Below are 24451 nucleotides of genomic sequence, written 5' to 3'. Positions count from 1 at the left end.
CTTCAGCACAGCCCGGGGTAAACGTCAGCAGGCCATTCTGAAACTCATATGTTTGGGGGACAGGCCCCACACCGCACAGGAGTTGTGGCGGGGTATAGAACAACAGACCGACGAGTGGTTGCTGCCGGTGAGCCTCAAGCCCGGCCTGGTGGTGTGTGATAATGGGCGAAATCTCGTTGCAGCTCTGGGACTAGCCAATTTGACGCACATCCCTTGCTTGGCGCATGTGCTGAATTTGGTGGTGCAGAAGTTCATTCACAACTACCCCGACATGTCAGAGCTGCTGCATAAAGTGCGGGCCGTCTGTTCGCGCTTCCGGCGTTCACATCCTGCTGCTGCTCGCCTGTCTGCGCTACAGCTTAACTTCGGCCTTCCCGCTCACCGCCTCATATGCGACGTGCCCACCAGGTGGAACTCCACCTTGCACATGCTGGACAGACTGTGCGAGCAGCAGCAGGCCATAGTGGAGTTTCAGCTGCAGCACGCACGGGTCAGTCGCACTACAGAACAGCACCACTTCACCTCCAATGACTGGGCCTCCATGCGAGACCTGTGTGCCCTGTTGCGCTGTTTCGAGTACTCCACCAACATGGCCAGTGGCGATGACGCCGTTATCAGCGTTACAATACCACTTCTATGTCTCCTTGAGAAAACACTTAGGGCGATGATGGAAGAGGAGGTGGCCCAGGAGGAGGAGGAGGAAGAGGGGTAATTTTTAGCACTTTCAGGCCAGTCTCTTCGAAGTGACTCAGAGGGAGGTTTTTGGCAACAGCAGAGGCCAGGTACAAATGTGGCCAGCCAGGCCCCACTACTGGAGGACGAGGATGAGGAGGAGGTGGAGGAGGATGAGGATGAAGCATGGTCACAGCGGGGTGGCACCCAACGCAGCTCAGGTCCATCACTGGTGCATGGCTGGGGGGAAAGGCAGGACAATGACGATACGCCTCCCACAGAGGACAGCTTGTCCTTACCCCTGGGCAGCCTGGCACACATGAGCGACTACATGCTGCAGTGCCTGCGCAACGACAGCAGAGTTGCCCACATTTTAACCTGTGCGGACCACTGGGTTGCCACCCTGCTGGATCCACGCTACAAAGACAATGTGCCCACCTTACTTCCTGCACTGGAGCGTGATAGGAAGATGCGCGAGTACAAGCGCACGTTGGTAGACGCGCTACTGAGAGCATTCCCAAATGTCACAGGGGAACAAGTGGAAGCCCAAGGCCAAGGCAGAGGAGGAGCAAGAGGTCGCCAAGGCAGCTGTGTCACGGCCAGCTCCTCTGAGGGCAGGGTTAGCATGGCAGAGATGTGGAAAACTTTTGTCAACACGCCACAGCTAACTGCACCACCACCTGATACGCAACGTGTTAACAGGAGGCAACATTTCACTAACATGGTGGAACAGTACGTGTGCACACCCCTCCACGTACTGACTGATGGTTCGGCCCCATTCAACTTCTGGGTCTCTAAATTGTCCACGTGGCCAGAGCTAGCCTTTTATGCCTTGGAGGTGCTGGCCTGCCCGGCGGCCAGCGTTTTGTCTGAACGTGTATTCAGCACAGCAGGGGGCGTCATTACAGACAAACGCAGCCGCCTGTCTACAGCCAATGTGGACAAGCTGACGTTCATAAAAATGAACCAGGCATGGATCCCACAGGACCTGTCCGTCCCTTGTCCAGATTAGACATTAACTACCTCCCCTTAACCATATATTATTGGACTCCAGGGCACTTCCTCATTCAATCCTATTTTTATTTTTATTTTACCATTATATTGCGAGGCTACCCAAAGTTGAATGAACCTCTCCTCTGCCTGGGTGCTGGGCCTAAATTTATGACAATGGACTGTTGCAGTGGTGGCTGACGTGAAGCCTCATTCTCTGCTATGACATGCAGACTAATTCTCTGCTGACATGAAGCCAGATTGTCTGTTACGAGACCTCTCTCCTCTGCCTGGGTGCTGGGCCTAAATATATGCCAATGGACTGTTGCAGTGGTGGCTGACGTGAAGCCTCATTCTCTGCTATGACATGCAGACTAATTCTCTGCTGACATGAAGCCAGATTGTCTGTTACGGGACCTCTCTCCTCTGCCTGGGTGCTGGGCCTAAATTTATGAAAATGGACTCTTACAGTGGTGGGTGACGTGAAGCCTGATTCTCTGCTATGATATGAAGACTGATTCTCTGCTGACATGAAGCCAGATTGTCTGTTACGGGACCTCTCTCCTCTGCCTGGGTGCCGGGGCCTAAATATCTGAGAATGGACTGTTCCAGTGGTGGGTGACGGGAAGCCAGATTCTCTGCTATGGGACCTCTCTCCAATTGATTTTGGTTAATTTTTATTTATTTAATTTTTATTTTTATTCATTTCCCTATCCACATTTGTTTGCAGGGGATTTACCTACATGTTGCTGCCTTTTGCAGCCCTCTAGCCCTTTCCTGGGCTGTTTTACAGCCGTTTTAGTGCCGAAAAGTTCGGGTCCCCATTGACTTCAATGGGGTTCGGGTTCGGGACGAAGTTCGGATCGGGTTCGGATCCCGAACCCGAACATTTTCGGGAAGTTCGGCCGAACTTCTCGAACCCGAACATCCAGGTGTTCGCTCAACTCTAGAGCTGGATCATTCCACTCAGTATCCGTAGCCCACCTCCTAAATTCTGAACAATAGACCTCCGCCGAACGCTTTCCCTGACGCAGGCCGCATAGTTTAATCTCAGCCAGGGAGGTTCAGTCAGGTCATCATAGATGAGACCTAAAACTCCGAAAAATGCATCTACTGATCAGAGAGACTGTGATCCAGTCAGCAAAGAAAAAGCACAAGACTGGGCGTCCCCTTTAAGCAACAAAATAATCACCACTCTGGCTCTCGTCCCCAGATGAGTGTGGAAGCAACTTAAAGTAACATTTGCATATTATGTACCTATAATTCCCTGGAATTAGGTTAGGACCAGAGACAACCCATTCCTCCCCAGATGGACGAATGAAAGTCTCTGTATCAGTCCCAGATACAAACAACAGGGAATATAACAAATACATAACAATAAGAAAAGACAACTCCAGAAGCACCACAGAGTACAACCGTCTAGCTAGTTAGAAGGCAGGAAGAAAATCTATAAACCCCACCTCCAAGTGTGCGAAGCGGCTACTTATGGGAGGAGAGGTAAATTACCAACAAGCAACACCTGAAGCAATGGATGTGGCATTCACCAAGACACAGACACAATAAGATCCACAGTGAACTTGTCAATTTAACCCACGAGTTGCCAGTCTCTCCGATCTCCTGGTACCTGCCACGGGAACGTCCGTGACACTGTACTGGCCGACAGTTACATATTTATCCTGTGACCGCCTAATGTACCTCCAGCCACAGAATCCAAAGTTCTTTGCTGCCAGGTGAATGCCTTTTGGCTAATTTTTGGGGCCTGTACTTGCCGACTGTTACATATTTATCCTGTGATTGCCTAATGTACCTCTAGCCACAGAATCCAAAGTTCCATAATCACACCCGTCTCACTCCTTTAACTCTCATTATGGTGGCGTATGAACCGCATTCACCATAAGGACCTTCTTATGTCACAGGCTCATGTGACTGTGCCCCCCACCCCGTACTGTGCACCCTTATAGTCTGCATTGTGCCCTCTTACCACACCCTGTGCAGTGCCCCTAGTCATTCGCTGTACTGTGCCCTCTTATACCCTTTTATTCGGATATGGTATGGCAGTGTTATCCGGTCACTGCATGGTGGTGGTATCCAATAACTGGATGGCCATAACTGTATCCCTGCCCGCGCCATCCTTTTTTAGACCTGGCATGAGTGGGAAAAATATGCAGAATGCAGGGCTAATGACCTTTGCGCCAGAATCTGTGTCAGAAATACGCCTAACATAGACATATTTCTATAGAATAAATGACCACCTAATTGTATTATTATTTGGGGGTAGGGCTAATATCTTTATATTATATAGATTCTAGTGTATTATACTGTGCCCTGTATTTCCCGGTAGAAAATGATCCTTGGGAAACACAGTCCTCATCCCTGACCACCAGGACCAGGTAGCCCTCTATCAGTACATGGCGGCCTCCCCTCTCAGCCACGCTGCTCCGCTGTGTACTGGTGCTTATTTTGACACACGGGCTGGGTTCACATCCTATTTTTTCCATCCATTTAATGCATACCAAAAATGTATGCTTTAACAGATGCCTCAGACTGAAGCCGTACAGTGGCGTCCGTCCACCATACAGACCATGGAAGAAAAAAAAATTACGTTAACGTATGCATTTCAATAATGGACTCTGCAAGATACAAAAACGTGGAGTGCTGCACATTTGTATACATCAAACCGAAAGGAAATTACATTTTTCTAGGCTCGCTCCAGCAGGGCACATTTTTGAGAGTTTCCCTTTAAGACGCATAAAAATGGCCCCTGATTAAAGTACATATTTTTTGTGGGAATTTTTTGCCAATGATCCCCCTCTGGTATATCACTGTCCATGTTGTGGGACTATTTGTGTACTTCTAGTAAGTGTTTGCTGGTTGCAAATATAACCTGAAGGTTTTTCAGGTTCACCTGCCATTAAGCAAATGGGGCCCGCCGCGAACGCGCGGTTCGAGAACATTTGATCGTGAACGAATGTTCGCGAATCGTCCTGGCCGACGTTTGTCCATCACTATCTGTAATGCGCTGCAGAATATGAGCTATTGGCTTCCGCCAAATCTACAGAGGCTGTTGAATTCCAAGGTGTTACCAGTTCCCTGAGAAAGGAGTCCTATATTGGCGGTGCTCCCCATTTTCCCTTTCAGTTACATACCAAACATACTACTGGTTCTTCATAATTCTGCTGACCTCCTCCACTTTTGTAAAGTTCTAATTACCCATGCTCCTTCTACCCCAGTCTACTTTGGGGACACCATAGAGTCATTCTTTTCTTCCCACCTATCCATCAAGATGCCTTCATCTGGACTCATAGATTAAGATTTTAACTCACCTTCCTGAGATAGATGTCTGAATTTTCCACTTAGTCTTCGTATATTTTTATGTGTTGATTTAGTATGCAAAACTGCAGAGTAAGGACCCATTCACGTGACTGTATTTTGGTCTGCAGACCTACTCATTTCAATTGGGCCGCAAAAAATTAAAATCGGATGAAACACGGACGTCACCTATAGTTTTTGCGGATCCACGTTTTGTGGATGGCAAAATACATACAGTCGTGTGAATGCACCCTAAAAATAAGTTTCTAGTTACCATGTTTACTAATTTCCTGTGATATCTTGCACTACACCAACAGGGCCAGCCAGAGAACTCTCCTGTATGGTATAATACTATTTGGATGCTCCTGTTTTATTTTCAGGCATTGTGTAACCTATTATTCTGGTTTGGTTCTTTACTATTGTAGGTCACATATGGGGTCATTTGTGAAACTGGTGTAAATAGAGCTGGCTTAGTTGCCCATGGCAACCAGATACTACCTTTAATTTTTGACAGCTCCTTTAGAAAATAAAAGGTGCACTCTGACTGGTTGCTATGGGCAACTAAGCCAGTTATACAGTCAGGTCCCTTAATATTGGGATATCGACACAATTCTAACATTTTTGGCTCTATACACCACCACAATGGATTTGAAATTAAACTAACAAGATGTGCTTTAACTGCAGACTGTCAGCTTTAATTTGAGGGTATTTACATCCAAAACAGGTGAACGGTGTAGGAATTACAACAGTTTGCATATGTGCCTCTCACTTGTTAAGGGACCAAAAGTAATGGGACGGAATAATCATAAATCAAACTTTCACTTTTTAATACTTGGTTGCAAATTCTTTGCAGTCAATTATGGCCTGAAGTTTGGAACGCATAGACATCACCAGACGCTGGGTTTCATCCCTGGTGTTGCTCTGCCAGGCCTTTACTGCAACTGTCTTCAGTTTCTGCTTGTTCTTGGGTCATTTTCCCTTCAGTTTTGTCTTCAGCAAGTGAAATGCATGCCTAATCGGATTCAGATCAGACGATTGACTTGGCCATTGCATAACATTCCACTTCTTTCTCTTCAAAAACTCTTTGGTTGCTTTTGCAGTATGCTTTGGGTCATTGTCCATCTGCACTGTGAAGCGCTGTCTAATGAGTTCTGAAGCATTTGGCTGGAATATGAGCAGATAATATTGCCCGAAACACTTCAGAATTCATCCTGCTGCTTTTGTCAGCAGTCACATCATCAATAAATACAAGAGAACCAGTTCAATTAGCAGCAATACATGCCCATGCCATGACACTACCACCACCATGCTTCACTGATGAGGTGGTATGCTTAGGATCATAAGCAGTTCCTTTCCTTCTCCATACTCTTCTCTTCCCATCACTCTGGTACAAGTTGATCTCGGTCTCATCTGTCCATAGGATGTTATTCCAGAACTGTGAAGGCTTTTTTAGATGTTGTTTGGCAAACTCTAATCTGGCCTTCCTGTTTTTGAGGCTCACCAATGGTTTACATCTTGTGGTGAACCCTCTGTATTCACTCTGGTGAAGTCTTCTTTTGATTGTTGACTTTGACACACATATACCTACCTCCTGGAGAGTGTTCTTGATCTTGCCAACTGTTATAAAGGGTGTTTTCTTTACCAGGGAAATAATTCTTCGGCCATCCACCACAGTTGTTTTTCATGGTCTTCTGGGTCTTTTGGTGTTGCTGAGCTCACCGGTGGATTCCTTCTTTTTAAGAATGTTCCAAACAGTTGTTTTGGCCACGCCTAATGTTTTTGCTATCTCTCTGATGGGTTTGTTTAGTTTTTTCAGCCTAATGATGGCTTGCTTCACTGATGGTGACAGTTCCAAATGCAAATAGCACACTTGAAATAAACTCTGGACCTTTTATCTGCACATTATAATTGGGATAATGAGGGAATAACACACACCTGGCCACGGAACAGCTAAGAAGCCAATGGTCACATTACTTTTGGTCCCTTAACAAGTGAGAGGTACATATGCAAACTGTTGTAATTCCTACACCGTTCACCTGATTTGGATGTAAATACCCTCAAATTAAAGCTGACAGTCTGCAGTTAAAGCACATCTTGTTTGTTTCATTTCAAATCCATTGTGGTGGTGTATAGAGCCAAAAATTGTAGAATTGTGTCTAAATATTTCTGGACCTGACTGTACTTTACACCAGTTTGATAAATTACCCCAATTACGTTTATCTCTGTCACTGCCTTAGTATTATCTACCTATGAAAACATCTTCTGAGAAAATTGAACTTACTACTTTTCAATGTAATACCCTTTGACTTCAACACACTTATTCCACTTCACCTCTAGTGATCGGATGCCCTCAGAACAGTGGACTTCTTGCTGCTGCAGGAACCCTGTTACTGCCTCTATGACTGTATTATCTTCAGGAGATTGTTACCCATGCAAAAGTTTCTTCAGGTTCCAAAAGAGAAAGTAATCACTGGAAGCCAGGTCTTGACTGTAGGGTGGATGGTTAAGCTCCATGAAGCTGGATTCCTTGTGATTTGCAAGACGTGCAAGCTGGTCCAGTGTCGTGAAGCAGCAACAAATCTTAAGACAACTTCCCACAGCATTTCTCTTTGACTGCCTCATGTAATAAATATACTGAAGAGAACAGGGCCCAATACTGACCCCTGTGATGCCCCACTAGTGGGTCACTGTCACTAGTGGGGTACCTTAGGGGTCAGTACTGGGCCCTATTATCTTTAATGTATTTATTAATGATCTTCTAGAAGGCTTACACAGTAAAATATCAATTTTTGAAGATGACACTAAACTGTGTAAAGTAATTAACACGGAAGATGACAGTATACTGCTACAGAGGGAACTAGATAGATTGGAGGCTTGGGCAGAGAAGTGGCAGATGAGGTTTAACACTGACAAATGGGTGGACTATAGTACCCAGAAAGATTATCATAATTAGGGTTATTCACTTTAGAAAAAAGACAACTGAGGGGAGATCTAATAACCATGTATAAATATATCAGGGGTCAGTACAGAGATCTCTCCCATCATCTATTTATCCCCAGGACTGTGACGAGGGGATATCCACTGCGTCTGGAAGAAAGAAGGTATATACACAAATATAGAGGAGGATTCATTACGGTAAGAGCAGTGAGACTATGGAACTCTCTGCCTGAGGAGGGGGTGATGGTGAGTTCACTAAAAGAGTTCAAGAGGGGCCTGGATGTATTTCTGCAGTGTAATAATATTACAGGCTATAGCTACTAGAGATGGGTCATTGATCCAGCGAGTTATTCTGATTGCCCGATTGGAGTCTGGAAGGAATTTTTTCGCCTAAAGTGAGGAGAATTGGCTTCTACCTCACAGTTTTTGTTTTTTTGCCTTCCTCTAGATCAACTTGTAGGATAACAGGCCGAACTGGATGCACAGATGTCTTTTTTCAGCCTTACAAACTATGTTACTATGTAATGCCTTCATTAAAGCATAGGTGTCTCCAGTAATTGTTGTCTTGTATGGAATGAATTTTAGTAATAAAATGCCTTCTGTATGCAAAAAAATTTCACCATGATCTTTCCAGCTGACTGCTGCAGACAAAATTTATTTGGAGTTAGTGACTACTTGTGCTTCCATTGTGTAGGCTCTTGCTTGGTATCAAGATCATCATGGTGGTGGACCAATGTTTCATCATAATTTGAGAATAAAAGTCTCCTGGATTTTCTGTAAGCATGTCTAAATTCTTTTGGTTAAATTGCTGGCGACAAGTTTTTTCTCAGGCATCAACATTTGTGGCACCCACCAGAAAATGACAGTTGACATCATCAAAACATCATGGATGACACTGGAAACTGTGCCAACTGAAATGCTTCAGTCAAGAGCTATAACACTAACTTTGACCCGACGATCTTGCAAAATCATGGCCTCCACTTTATTGCACATTTCCTCTGAAGATGCTTCGACAGGTCACCCAGAATGGGGGTCATCTTCAAATGAATGATTCCCTACCCCATTTAAACTGCTTGGCCCAAAAGTTTACTTGGTAGGATGAGGGTGCATCATATACCATATACAGCAATCATCCTTTCATGGAATTCTTTAGGCTTCTTTTCTTTCTTTGTAAGGAATTTAATCATAGAACGAAGCTCCACATACTTCGCTTTCTTTGTAGACCCGAACTGCACTGCACTTGCCATCCTGTCACTTCCAGTGCATTTATCAGACTGGACTGCTACTGTGTGTATTGCATATCCAGACATGTTTCAAGCTGCACAGACAAACTCGGCTCTAACACTGACAGAACATGCTGGGGGAGATAACTTACTGAACACCCCCCGTATAACAGTATGTGCTATACTTGTCTTCTCTTATTGTATTTACAGGTTTGGTTGGTGAAACTTGACCTACTCAAATCTGACGTTTGTATATTCTTTATTCAGATATGCTTCAATTGTATTCACATGTCACCACATGGTCCTAATATTGTTTTCTTTTTTCCTGATAGTAATTTCATTTTAAAACAGATGTCCAGGATCTTTAGGTTTTAGTTAACTTTCATCAGTGACCATTTTACAAGAAATGAAAATGTATCTTTATAAAAAATTATGCCCCTCTATTACCCATTACACGCCCATCTGACTTGCAGCAACCTCATGTATACATTGCAGCCATGCTACGTCCCTTTATGGTGCTACTATCCACATACTTTCTACAGAGCAGAGCTTTGTAAACTGCCTGCATGATTGTTATATGCCTGCCTCTCTTTTTTTTTTTTTGAAGGATAAATTACAAACTTATTTCTTGTAAAATGGTCACTTAAAGGGAACCTGTCACCGGGATTTTGTGTATAGATCTGAGGACATGGGTTGCTAGATGGCCGCTAGCACATCCGCAATATCCAGTCCCCATAGCTCTGTGTGCTTTTATTGTGTAAAAAAACCGATTTAATACATATGCAAATTAACCTGAGATGAGTCCTGTCCCTGACTCCTCTCACGTACAGGACTCATCTCAGGGTAATTTGCATATGTATCAAATCGTTTTTTTCCACAATAAAAGCACACAGAGCTATGGGGACTGGGTATTGTGGATGTGCTAGCGGCCATCTAGCAACCAATGTCCTCAGCGCTATACACAAAATCCAGGTGACAGGTTCCCTTTAAGAGCAGAAAATAACACAGTCATGCATTCTAATATTGAACAGTATAAAGTACACAGTGCTAGTATGGAGTCAATCAATGCACACAAAGGGTACTGTCTCGTAGCTCTATAACAAAATACTAGAGATTGACTCTGACTCCAAACCGTCATTTGTAGTACAGTGGGAAAAGGAGCTTGGACATTCTCTAGAGGATGATATCATTGAAAGAATACTTGCCCACTCTCATGGCTACTCAAGATGTATTAAGATCCAGGAAAATGCTTTTAAAATAGTCACGAGATGGTAAAAAACTACGGATAAGATGCATTCCATTACCCCATCAATATCGGCAGACTGCTGGAGGTGTGGGGAAGCTCAGGGCTCCATGCACCACATATGGTGGTCGTGCCCACAAATTAAAAAAAATTGGAATTCAGTGTCGAAGGAGGTCCAGAAGATGTGCAAGATCAGCTCCCCCATCACTCCATTAGTGGCCCTGCTCAATATCCCCAATAGTCAATACAAGCTGGCCAAAAATTCATTATCTGCTCAATTGATTGCAGCTGCAAAGTTACTCATCCCAAAGTATTGGCTATCCAAGGAGATTCCCAGTCTGAGAGAGTGGGTTATCAAAGTACAGGAGATTTATCAGTTAGAAGAACTGACTAGTTGGGAGACATTCTCTCATGACAATTTTATTTTAGTTTGGGAAAGGTGGTCTGAATGGTATAAGAATTACATTGGTTGAGGGACTAGTAAAGGAATGCATTTTATTGGAGATGCCAGGGGTTGAAGTTGGTTGTGGTCTCTTTGAAATTCAATTCACATAGGTATCGGAGTACACATTATCGTGGGCTACCTTATCTGACAAAATATGTGATTATCCAAGATAATGGAGTATATTTTTACTGTTCATTGTTTTTATTACGCAATTGTCTTGTCGATTGATGATGACGCTGACAAACAAAAATAAAGATTTGATTAAAAAAAAAAGTACACAGTGCTAGGCTGTGTAGTACAATCTGATGTCATATAATGTTGTTAAAAAGAGTTTGTCTCGTTTTCTTTCACCTTGAAATGCAAGTATTTACGTCCATCAATAAGATAAGTTTATTGGTCCGGTGAGAGTTATCCTAATTACATATACCGAGCTTGTTACCAGATGAAATTCATGAGTCTCTCATCTTACTATTAAATAGTAAAATATAATAAGGGCCTATGTGCGATGTGTTATATAACATCCTGGAAGTAATAGTATGGAGATTAATAGAAGATAAGTTATATAATTTCTAGAGGGTTGTGCATAAATCTAAATAAAATGAATAAGTGAACCAATTTTATATCGTAATGAATATAGATTTATTCCTGACTTCATCTCTATTTTGGGGACTATCCCCACTGGAAATCTAACCTGATTCTTAGGTTATGAAACATAAATCACCCAATGACTGCAGTACTACACTGCCGATAGTATACATGTCAAAACTATATTTTTTTTTTTTTAACAAAATAATGCCATGGGCAGCTGCTGTAGTAGACAGCAGATGAATAGTGCCCAAGTGTCGATGTGACACATCTAATCATTATGCAGAAATGATATTTATTTGCATGCAAGTCCAATAAATCTTCAAAGTCACAGTTATAGAGCATGTCTTCACTGATCAGTATCCTGAATCTGATATTTTATTTAGTATAATTACAAGAAATGCCTCAAAACTTTAAAACCTTTGAAAGTTAGCAGATTAATCTGCTGCTCATACTCAGCTCTTACTCTGTTCATGCTGTAATTGAAAATGTGTATCTTATTGTTTTATGACTCAAATTCATCTCCCACCATACATCAGGGAAGAGGCTGGTGGAACAATTGGAACTCTGCATACCATTTATATTAAGCATGCCCTGTCTATAAAACATTCACTCCAGCCTGGTGACTAATATATGTGGGCCTCAAGTTATGATTTACAAAGCAGTCATTTACACAGCAATGTGTAGCTAGAAAAAATGCAAATCCCATTATATATAAAAAAAAACAAACAATTTATATTCATTTCTTTAATTATAGTTCCCATAAAACAAAACATGATTTTTCTTTCTTGCACTCTGATAATTCAAACTGAAATTACATTAACATAAAAGCGCAATATCAAAAAGTTGGATGAATTTAATGAGGAAAGAAACACAAAACATCAGCAATTAAATGATAAATGATATTTGGACATTTAAAAAAAAAAATAAATAAAAAAAAAAAAATATATATATATATATATATATATATATACAGACACACACACACTGTATATTGTAGTTCATAAACATATGACTACAATGTATTGTGTTCAATAGTGCTATGGGGGTCCATGAAGAGGGGTCATTGGCTCTACAGGGCAGCAGCCTTATTTATACACTACTCACAAAAAGTTAGGGATATTTGTGGGCAAAATTTCAGGATGAACCTAAAACTTAATGTGACCTTCTCTAAACGTTTGAATCATTTTGAAGTTTGATCCCCGCGGTCACGGACTGCGGGGATCAGAAACTTCCAAAAGCGCTGCAAACCGCAGGTCTGAATTGACTTGCGGTTTGCAGTGATCACCGATACGGCGGGGTCACAGGACCCCCCTCGGCATTGTCCCAGGGTGCCTGCTGATTGATTTCAGCAGGCACCTAGTTCCAATCATCACCTGCCGCGTGGCGGTGATCGGAACTACACAGCACGTACAGGTTCGATAGTGTCATACTCTGCAGGAACAACCCCTCCCCCAACTGGTAATACCCACAATACACAGGCACCAGCCATGTGAACACCGTGCTATGGAGTGGTGGCATGGATCGGAAGCCCACAGAAACACTCTGAAGCCCTCCCATGGGCAAATAGCGGTCCACAGTACGGGCATGGCAAACACATGATCATGTGAATGAACCCTAACAGCACCACACTTGTACGTGGGCTGTGTGTGGACCAGCAGTTCATCCATGTTCATGAATGAGACTGAGCTACAAGGTTTAGTCAAAGTTCTGGAATGGGAGGGTTTAGATGTTATATGGATGATTCTCTTCACCTGTCTGTGCCTCGGAACAGCACCTTATTCAAGAATATTCTGCCTGGCTATAGATATTCGATGGGAGTATGAGTGATATGCCATCAGATGCATGACAATTTGCTTTTACGACTGCGCTTTTGACCAATACTCCTAAATTTTGGCCTTGTAGACACAGCCCCATTTGCCAAATCTGATATGTATCACTTAAAGGGAATCTGTCACCGGGATTTTGTGTATAGAGCTGAGGACATGGGTTGCTAGATGGCCGCTAGCACATCCGCAATATCCAGTCCCCATAGCTCTGTGTGCTTTTATTGTGTAAAAAAAAACGATTTGATACATATGCAAATTAACCTGAGATGAGTCCTGTCCCTGACTCATCTCACATACAGGACTCATCTCCGGTTACTTTGCATATGTATCAAATCGATTTTTTTACACAATAAAAGCACACAGAACTATGGGGACTGGATATTGCGGATGTGCTAGCGGCCATCTAGCAACCCATATCCTCAGCTCTATACACAAATTCCCAGTGACAGTTTCCCTTTAATGTAGTAATACTTTGTAATGCTTTTACTTTTCTACGTAATTCTGAGTTGTTTTTTCATGAGACGTTATATAGTTTTTATGTTTTACTACATCAAATCATTTTTTTTTTTTGTTTTACCATATTCTAAGACCCATAACTTTTTTATTTTTCCATTGAGGCAGCAGTGTAAGGGCTTATTTTTGTGGGACAATCTGTAGTTTTAATTGGTACAGTTCTGGGTTACTTTAGGGTAACTTTTTCATAGCTTTTTATACAATTTTTTTGGAGGTAAGGTAACCAAAAAGAGGAATTATGGAATTAGTTTGTTTAAAAAAATAAATAAAATTATATATATATATATATATATATATATATATATTATATATTTTTTTTATTTTTTTAGTCCAACTTCCTATACTCTGGATCTCTTTACAATACATCTGTATTGTAATTTATTTTACCTGTTAATATTACACCAATACTGTAGTTAGCCTCAGGGCCTAATAGGGGCCTGATAGATACAGAGGGATTCCCACTTAGATGCAGAGGTCCCTCTTATCTCTGCCATTAGAACTGGTCTGCATGTTACAGGCTTTTCCCTGCTCCTGATTACACAGGCACACGCTAGCGCAATCAGCAGGATGAGTATGGTCATCCTATTGCGGCAACAGACTGATGCTCATTGTGATCGGTGTGGGCCCCATCGGTTTATCTTTGGAGTTAACTGGGTCATCCTACTGGAATTGTGCATGATCTGATATGACTGCTATAAAGGCAGCTGTATGAATGTGACACATATAAACATTACAACATGCCTAAAGCAGACTACTTCCGACAATACCTTTGTACAGAACCATTGTCCACTTGTGTCTGTTGAAACTGGCTACATTATGTTACACAAGTCATATGTGAGAACGGAGGACAAACTACCAATGAGTCTGCTTTGATCTTGTTGAATCTATGCATCTACCTATCACATTGGTGTAAATGAAGCAGTAATATGCTAGTTTATACAGGTTGAATCTACTAGTTCTAGAACAGCTGCACATTTTGGTTGATTGCTTCATCCAAGAAAGTTATAGATTGTATATACAACAGTGCCACCTACAGGTGGAAGCACGTAAACAAGTAGACGCTCTGACAGCTCCTTGCTCCATTGTACATGTTGTATCTACTTGCAAAGTCAGATTTATAACACAATGTATATTACAAAGTGTTAGCCTTTTTGTTAAAAAAATAAATAATAATATTAGTAGGCGACCCTTTATGTGCGACTTACTGGAGCGATAAATACATGGCTCCTGGCTTCTGGATGCGTCTTCCACCCTACTAGCTGGCTACAGACTGACAATTTCAGAAAATATATAGGTGAAACTCCAAAAATTAGAATATCGTGCAAAGTTCATTTATTTCAGTAATGAAACTTAAAAGGTGAAACTAATATATGAGATAGACTCATTACATGCAAAGCAAGATATTTCAAGCCTTTATTTGTTATAATTTGGATGATTATGACTTATAGCTTATGTAACCCCAAAGTCACAATTTTGAGGTACCCTTTGGTCAGGGGGTATGGATTAATTAGCTGACTAGAATGTGCCACTTTGAGCCTAGAATATTGAACCTTTTCACAATATTCTAATTTTAAATTGCATTAATGCAACTCCTTTTAGGTTGTATTACTAAAATAAACGGACTTGTGCACTAAATTATAATTTTTCGAGTTTCACCTGTATAAGAAATGTGATGGTCCAGCTGGTTAACATGTAGAAGTGAATAAATTGCATTTCTCTGCCATCCCCGTCCTTCACTCTAACTAGTGCCATACACAAGATATTGGGCACCAGCTGATGTTAACATTAGATTTTGGAGACATCAGCCTAAGCACTCTGTATTTAGTAGACTGTTTGTGAAAATAAAGTTCTTAAAAAATTTCAGGATGTTTGGCCAATACATTTTACTGGATTAGTTTTTTTTCATCAAAGAGATTGTATAATTACTTGTCCTAGGGGATGTTTACCCAAGGGATTTTGAAAATCCGGCTACAAAATCCAGCACCGAATGCGTGTATTATTATTTTTTTTGTCAGAATCTTTTTTTGTGTGCATTTTTGACAAATTTTCTAAGCGGTTTTTCAGCATGTATTTTTTTTTTTTCATTTAACCAATAGGTCTTTACTTCAATACAAAACAGCTCATATTTTTTAGAGCTAATTCCTGCCTAATGTAGATCATGCTGTTTCTTTTTATCGTGCTTATTTTTTCCACATAGAAAAAACAGCATGTGCTGCCACCCTTTGAAATAATTGGGAGTTTGTTTTGAGGCATGGAAAAGCGGCAAAATCAGCACCAAAAAACTCGATATGCGAACTGGCCCTGTTTTTCTACAGTAGGATTATGGCCCTTTTAAGCTAGCTCTTAGGGCATGTGGTACCTAATGAAAAAAAATCATACCTGCTCCGGGTGATCTTCAGGCCGATGTACTGACGGGGACATGTGACCTAGCAATAATGTCCCGCTTTGGGACACGTTACCACTGAGGCAAGTCATTGGCTGTAGTGGTGCATGTGATAAACAATCCAGGTATGGAAGATTGATGAACAGAGCCTGGGCCCTGCAACAAAACGGCAGGGAGAAGCTATGATTCTTTTGTTAGCTACCACATGCTCCAGAAGCTAATTAAAAAGGGCATAATCCTGGAAACACCTTTAATATAGATAATGATCAATAACTACTTTCAACAAAAAAATTAATTAAAGTAACAGAAACTACTGTGGTATACTATGGTATGTTATGGTATGGCCATTCATGCTGACGTGCTTTCATATAACAAATATGTTACATAGTAGGTAAGTAGCAGAGAGTTCCAAAGTCTCACTGCTCTTTTTCCAGCATCGGATGATACGCTGTCACCACTGAGCCATTGTGATTGAACTATGCAGCAAACACATAGTTCTGTGTATCCTGCATCTTCTCCAGATATGATTTCCAGGAATAAACTGTATTGCAATGAAAAAACAGCTTATTGTTAATGTAAGCACTGCAGAAATCTCCATTTAATTTATGGATCCATAAACTTAATCTAGTTTAAGCTTAATCTACCATTACATTTACAACTTGCATTAACATCGTGCAGGTATAAGGAACTTTCCAGAAGAATTCTCGTATGCCTGCAGGTAATGCAGAATTACTCTTTTGTGTACATCATACCATACATAGTGTTGAGACGCGTGCATATATATATACATGCAAACACGTGCATGCATGTATGATATATATGCATGCATTAATGGTCACTTTATAGGAGGATGTGCGCAGATGTGCCCAGCATTTGCGCACATCTGCCCTTGGTGGTCCACAGGGGCTCATGGTGGCCCCTGTGGGAAATATGTGGCCCCTGCAAAGAGTGCCCCCTTTAATGTAAGGGATGTACCCCCATATAATATAAATGTGCCCCCTTATATATGTGCCCCTTATAATATAAGATGTATGCCTCCATAGGCCCCAATATCTGCAACCAGGTGCATCAGTGTGAATGTGCCCCAAGCATTCACACTGATGCAATCTGGTTGACTGCATCAGAATGACCGGACAAAGGTCCGGTCATCCTGATGGCTACAAAGGACTCAATAGAAGGTTCAATAGAATCGCACTGTCCGGAATGCTAAAGGCTACAGACGGGAGATCAAAGGCATCTCCCGCCTGTTAGCACACCTAGTGCGTCCCCGATGTGCGCGTGCGGGCCGCGCAGTGACGTCATATCACTGCGCCGGCCCACGTGGCTCTGATGGGTGTGCGCGCGCGCCACCTGGTGGGCGGTGCGGGAGTGCGGGCCGCCGGGAATAAATATCCGGCGGCCCCTGCACTCAGGAGAAGGGTTGGGACCCCCACCTTGAAGGAGAGCGCAACTTTTAAACCTTTGCCCCTCTAATTTAAAACTATGTCCTCTTGTAGCAGTTTTTCTTCTTTTAAATATTCTCTCCTCTTTTACCTTGTTGATTCCCTTTATGTATTCAAAAGTTTCTATCATATCCCCTCTGTCTCGTCTTTCTTCCAAGCTATACATGTTAAGGTCCTTTAATCTTTCCTGGTAAGTTTTATCCTGCAATCCATGTACCAGTTTAGTAGCTCTTCTCTGAAATCTCTCCAAAGTATCATTATCCTTCTGGCGATATGGTCTCCAGTACTGAGCACAATACTCCAAATGAGGTCTCACTAGTGCTCTGTAGAGTGGCATGAGCACCTCCCACTTTCTACTGTTAATACCTCTCCCTATACACCCAAGCATTCTGCTAGCATTTCCTGCTGCTCTATGACATTGTCTGCCTACCTTTAAGTCTTCTGAAATAATGACCCCTAAATCCCTTTCCTCAGATACTGAGGTTAGGACTGTATCACTGATTTTATATTCTGCTCTTGGGTTTTTACGCCCCAGGTGCATTATCTTGCACTGCCTATCAATAATGTGATCCAGAAAGTAAAGCAAACTACCATCCTGATCACACTTATATAATAGTGCTCATCAGTTAGGCTACTTTCACACTAGTGTTAATATTTTCTGGTATTGAGATCCGTCATAGGATCTCAATACCGGAATAAAACGCCTCTGTTTTGTCCCTATTCATTGTCAATGGGGACAAAATGTAACTGAACAGAAAGGAGTGCTCCAAAATGCATTCTGTTCCATTCTCATACCGGAGAGCAAACCACAGCATGCTGCAGTTTGCTCTCCTTTCTGGGATGTGGAGCAAGACGGATCCGTCATTATCCACAATGCAAATGAATGGGGATGGATCCGTTTTCTCTGACACTATCTGACACAATAGAAAACCGATCCGTCCCCCATTGACTTTCAATGGAGTTCATGACGGATCTGTCTTGGCTATGTTACAGATAATACAACCGAATCCAGTCATAACGGATGCAGACAGTTGTATTACCAGTAACTGAAGCATTTTTGTTAACCCTGCCGGATCCAGCAAAAAGTGTGAAAAGTAGCCTTAAAAGGGTTTGTCTAATCTTAGACTAGTGTGAAAGTAGCCTTAAAAGAGTTTGTCTAATCTTAGACATTCATGGCATATTGCTAGGATATGCCACCAATGTCAGATAGCTGAGGGTCCCACCTCTGTGACATGCACCTATCTGCAGAATGTGACCATAGAAGTGCACAGACAGCAGCTGCACATGTGCGGCCACCCTCAAATCATTTCTATGAGACTGCCGAAAATAGCTAAGTGCTGGCAGTCCCATAGAAGTAAATGGAGCAGTGGCTCGGCTATTTTTCCAAATTCCCATAGAAATGAATGAACTATTGTTTCATCCAATAAACCAGTGTTTCGCTCATTTGCTAGTGCCTATGTCTGTCCCCAGTGAAAATAAAAGGAGGCTTCTGATGGACAGAACCCTCCAACAGCAGCCATTTTCAGAGGGCAGCGCCACAAAGCAGGTGAGCGAACCTGCACATGAACATGAATTATGCATTAGTGCAGATAGTTTAAACAGATATCTTTGTAATATGACTTTTCCCAAATACCGCCATTTATTAAACCTGCCTTATTCTAAAGCCTTGAACCCTGTGGAAAATCTGATTTGATTTTCAGTTGCTGTAGGTTACGTCCTGCATTTGAGCCTTGTAATGTAGGACACACACAAGTATCAAGAACAAGGAGTGCGGTTAGTGTCATATGTCCTGCTGATGTCAGGACACATCTCACTGCCCTACGGCATGATGGGATAGCAGTCAGATAAACTGGGATTCAAGCATGAGGGATAAGAGAAAACTGCAAATGAGGTAATTTTTTAAAATAAAAAATAAAAATAAAATAAAAGAATGGGAACTAGAGTAATTGAGGAAAATAAACTTTAGAGTGAGAAGTAGATTATGGCACAAGTCCTTTAATAATGCTTATTACTAGCTGCATTCTTGTGCTGTTCCCAGCTAGTAATATAACCCTTGTAACATACTTCTAGCCTGGGTGGAATAACAAAGTGGCACATATACAAAACTATAGCTTCCAGTAATAGAATCTGTTTCTCAGTCCAGATATAGATCACTTACCCCCCAAAATGAATTGAGTGCTATCATACATATCACACAGCAACACCATGATATTGATGCCAAACAGATTATGTTCAGAAATCTGATTATTATGAGGTTTCTTTGAAAACTATTTATACAAATATGGCTACCTTAATGTTACAAGGCCAAGTTCACACTTCAGTTATTTGGTCACTTACTGTATTTCCATCAGTTATTGGGAGGCAAAACCAGGCTTGGGTCAAAAACACTGAACAGGTGCAAATGTTTACATTACATCTGATCTCGGAGTCGGCTTCGCTGCTGGTTTTGGCTCACAATAAGGGCTCATTCAGACGGCCGTATGCTATCCGCAATAATGCGGATGCGTTTTTTTGCGGATTAGATGCTGACCTATGCACTTTTCTATTTCACGGTTCTGCAAAACAAATGAAACATGTCCTATACTTGTAAGTGAAAATCAGGAAATGGGTCAGCAAAAATACTGAATGCTATCCGTTATTTGCGGAGCCGCAAAAAAAAAACAACTGATAGCATTCAGCATTTTTGTGAACAGCATACGGCCATCTGAATGAGCCCTAACTGATGAAAATAACTGACCAAATCATGAAGTGTGAACTTGGTCTTACAAGATCTGGTCTACACTTTGGATTCTAAATCCTCATTCCAGAAAATGCTTTCATAACAGCTAATATCAAAGCATTATATTACTGCCTTAAATGCCTTTGACGTGATGAAAATAATTTTTTACATACTGTATGTTAGTCTGCATCTTCAAGGGGGATGGGGCCCAAGCGGAACCCTTGCATCAGGGCCCATGAGCCTTTAGCTACACCCCTGGTTTCCAGGATGCTGCTGTCTTCCCCTAACTGCCTAGCTAGAGCCTGTGTGAGCTGTCTTCCTTGGATGCCTTCTCTCCTCTCTTTAATGTACCATGTACAACATGTTGTTGCTATCTCTGATGCTGAGTGAAGGGAGGGAGACGGCAAAGAGCTGGAACAGGAGCAGAGCTCGGATTGATTTATGTCAGATTCTGCAGCACCACCAGTTAGGTGAAGGACTTACACACTCGCCAGTCGCCACCAAAACAAAATTGGTAGGACATTTTTAATGAAGACTAGTTCAAAAGTTACTTAAGTTTGTACAGTATTTAAAATGAACAATAAAAAAAATGATGCAAAGGTATTTATAGCCTTTTTAGATTGAACTCTCAAGAATCTGAACTATGATACATAAGTCATTACTCTTGCCCTAGATATTCAGTATGTGTAAACATGCAGAAAGAATATTACAGCAAAACTTCTCCAAAAGGTCACTTCTATGAAAAGACCACAGATTCAATTTTCTGTGATGGATTTTCAGTTCTGTGTATAGCGGCCTCTGCAATTTTAGGTGGTCGTCTCTTAAGGTTTCACTGAACTTGCAGAAAAGGCATTCTAGTCCCATTTTAGACTTTCTATCAATAGTTTCTTAGAGGCAAGCCAAATTACTATTCCTGAATTAATTCAAGCTCCCAAAAATCATAAATTAAAAATCATCAAACCATTAATTAACGTGCTACAAATCAGATAAATTCACATTCACTACAGCTGATGTTCGCCTGAACCAGACAAATCATTGAAGAAACAGGAAATGGTTAAATTAACAGGAAATCTGTAAAACAATGGATTTCTTTAACACCATGACAAGGCCAGCAGAATGATAGACACAGCACAGTTCTTTGTTTCCGGTGCTCGGCATATATTTGAGTTCTGACATCTTTCCTTTGTGCACTTCCTTGCGTAGTAGTTGTGGAGATGCATATAATAAATAGGAGCTGCCACCACATATAAGTTTGCACGTCCTTCATCTTAATAGGGGAAATAGCCAGACTTACAGGAGCTATGTTATCTTCTGGTTACATCTTCCCAGAGTATTTTTGAGAAAATAGATGGGTGAGACTTCTGCAGCTTTGATTCTTGCAACACATATGCAGAATGTAATCTGCTTTATATTTGGGATAGTTCTTCTATACATGTATTCATTTATTCCTGGCTCATCATAACTGATAAAAAAAAAACAATATAAGAAAACCCATAAATTCTTACCTCTCGTTGAAAAAAATTCCATGCATTAGTCAACCACTGGTATTTGGGTAAACCATAGTTTGGCATTCTTGATTTCAAGCTAATCATGTCCGACCACTGAATTACAGCCTAAAATACCAAAATGTCCAAAATGAGATACACAATAGACACGGATATATCTCCAGTTAAGGCTTCATGCACACGACCGTTGTGTGTTTTGCGGTCCGCAAATTGCGGATCCGCAAAACATGGATGGCACGGACAGCCATTGATATAACTGCCTATTCTTGTCCGCAAAACGAAAAAGAATAGGACAGGTTATATTTTTTTTGCGGACCACGGAACAGAACACTCTGTGTGCTGTCTGCATCTTTTGCGACCCCATTGAAGTGAATGGGTCCGCATCCAAGCCGCAAATACTGTGGCTTGGATGCGGACCAAAACAACGGTCGTGTGCATGAGGCCTAAATGGGATTATGAACTAGGCAGACAATCCTAAAATATCATATTTTTAAGTATAAATCACATTCTTTATCCTTTCCAGTGACTGCCAATTTAATTTAAAAAAGTGTTTTGCGATCCGTAAAAGACAAACACCGGCCATGTGCGTTCTGCATTTTGCAGACCGCACATGGTGGGCCTGTGATACAAATGCGTATTCTTGTCCGTGGTTGCAGACAAAAATAGGACATGCTCTATCTTTTTTGCTGGGCCGCAGAACGAAACTACAGATGCGGACAGCCCACTGTGTGCTGTCCGCATCTTTTGCAGCCCCCATTGAAATTAATGGATCCGCGCCCGTTCCGCAAAATTGCGGAATGGATGTGGACCCATTCATACGGAAAGCTGAATGGACCCTTACACAGCATGGCAGACTACCATTTTCAATACTGTCAAAAAATAAAGTATCAGGATATTTATCTATTGAACATATGGAAAGAAGGACATTCCTTTGGAATTTTTGTTTTTATAAACTTTATTTCATACGCAATTCAATTACATGAATACAATCAATATGTATGATATTTTATCATCCATTATTGAATAACCATCATCCCATTATATCGGCAGAGGAAGGGCAGAAAAATAAAAAGAAAGAAAAGAAAAAGAAATTCTATATCAACCAGACCTATTTCCATTCTACTTCCTACTTATTATGTGATTGGCACCTTATCTTTTCATAAACTTTTACTTTATTGACCGGATTGAGCCAATTGTGAATGCTGGCTCACGCATAGAAAGCGAAAAGATTTATCCAACATCATACACACTCTTCCTACTATTAAAATGTGTCTTGTGCGTTATCTTTTTTTGGCCATGAAAAAAGAGAATTAATTTAATGATCTTTGAACATATTGAGGAGACCAGAATGGATACCAGATAGAAAGCATCTTAGCAGCCCTGGCTGGAGCCCACTGCATCATTACATTGAGAACGGATCTCAGCCTTTCTTCCTGGTCGTATATTTGCTTAGGAGACCAGATATTATTGCCATTTTTACAGGCCTGCATGTCACTTTGTCTGCACATTCCATTTGCCAATTTGATGTACTGATGATGTATGTACTGTACTGGATCACCACTGAAGCCATTGATTGGGCAACATTGGACCAAGAGTGGGGCTTGAGGTAGGTGTGCAGCATTGGCGAGGAAAATATTGATTACATTATTTCTTTAACAATAAATAATCTTTTGCCCCTTTAAACATGATAGCGTAATATACATTATACTGGAATGCAAAATATGTGTACAATTTAAATACATATCTTACAGTTACAGTATAAGGAACTGATAGATCTTACATGCTGCACTGTGTTATTACAATTACATTCCTGTACGTTGTAGACGGTAAAATTCCTATTCAATCACTGCCAGACACTAAAAGCAAAAAATAAATAAAAAAACACACACCTATCAGATTTTTAAGTTTATAGCGCTGTGTTTCTTAAAGGGGTTGTCCGGGTTCAGAGCTGAACCCGGACATAACCATATTTTCACCCAGGCAGCCCCCCTGATGCCAGCATCGGAGCATCTCATGCTCCAATGCGCTCCCTTGCCCTGCACTAGATCGCGCAGGGCACGGGCTCTTTTGTTTGGAACACACTGCCAGGTGGAGGCTTCCACCCGGCAGTGTGTTCGGTGACGTTACCTGTTCTGATGGGCGTGCTTTAGCGCTCCCCTAGCAGTTTTCCTGGCCAGGGCAGCGCTAAAGTCCTCCCATCAGTGCCGGTGACATCACCAGGCTCACTGCTGGGCGGAAGAAGAGGCTTTGCTTGGCAGAAAGGGACCCGGTACGTCACTGACTGTAATAAAAATGACACTTCCGGCTGGGATTTTCTCAAAGGCAAAGGTAGCATAAGAATTGTCTGGTAAAGTTAGGAGAAGCATAAGTGTAAAATTTAAGGCACTGTTGTCCACACACGCCAATCTTCCCAATCCCGGACAACCCCTTTAACTGAGATAATGTGATTTAGGCTTCACAGAAGAATACAGACATAAATACATACAGGTGTTGTGCTGTAAGGCATGTGATGCACAGAAAATATACATTAAATCAATGTTTTTCTAGCACCAGAGGACTAGTAAAGGAAGTAACTTGATATGTTCACTCAGGCTTCCCATAAATAGAAGGGGGGACAATAGGGAAACCTTCACACCTGCCTCACACAATGCTCCAG

The 24451-nt window shown here is 41.7% G+C and overlaps 1 protein-coding gene across 1 annotated transcript in view; it reads right to left on the bottom strand.

The window, feature by feature from the left end:
- Positions 1 to 24451, bottom strand: part of TSPAN12 (tetraspanin 12) — a 221132-nt gene that overhangs the window by 44933 nt on the left and 151748 nt on the right. Inside the window, exon 6 of the mRNA XM_044276988.1 lies at positions 21796 to 21903. Coding sequence (XP_044132923.1) covers positions 21796 to 21903 — 108 coding nt within the window. The remainder of the gene's footprint in view (positions 1 to 21795; positions 21904 to 24451) is intronic.

Source organism: Bufo gargarizans, chromosome 2 (assembly GCF_014858855.1).
Source record: "Bufo gargarizans isolate SCDJY-AF-19 chromosome 2, ASM1485885v1, whole genome shotgun sequence".
Classification (NCBI taxonomy): Eukaryota; Metazoa; Chordata; class Amphibia; order Anura; family Bufonidae; genus Bufo; species Bufo gargarizans.
The sequence above is the reverse complement of the archived record's forward strand: the minus strand, read 5'-3'. Positions and strand labels throughout refer to the sequence as shown.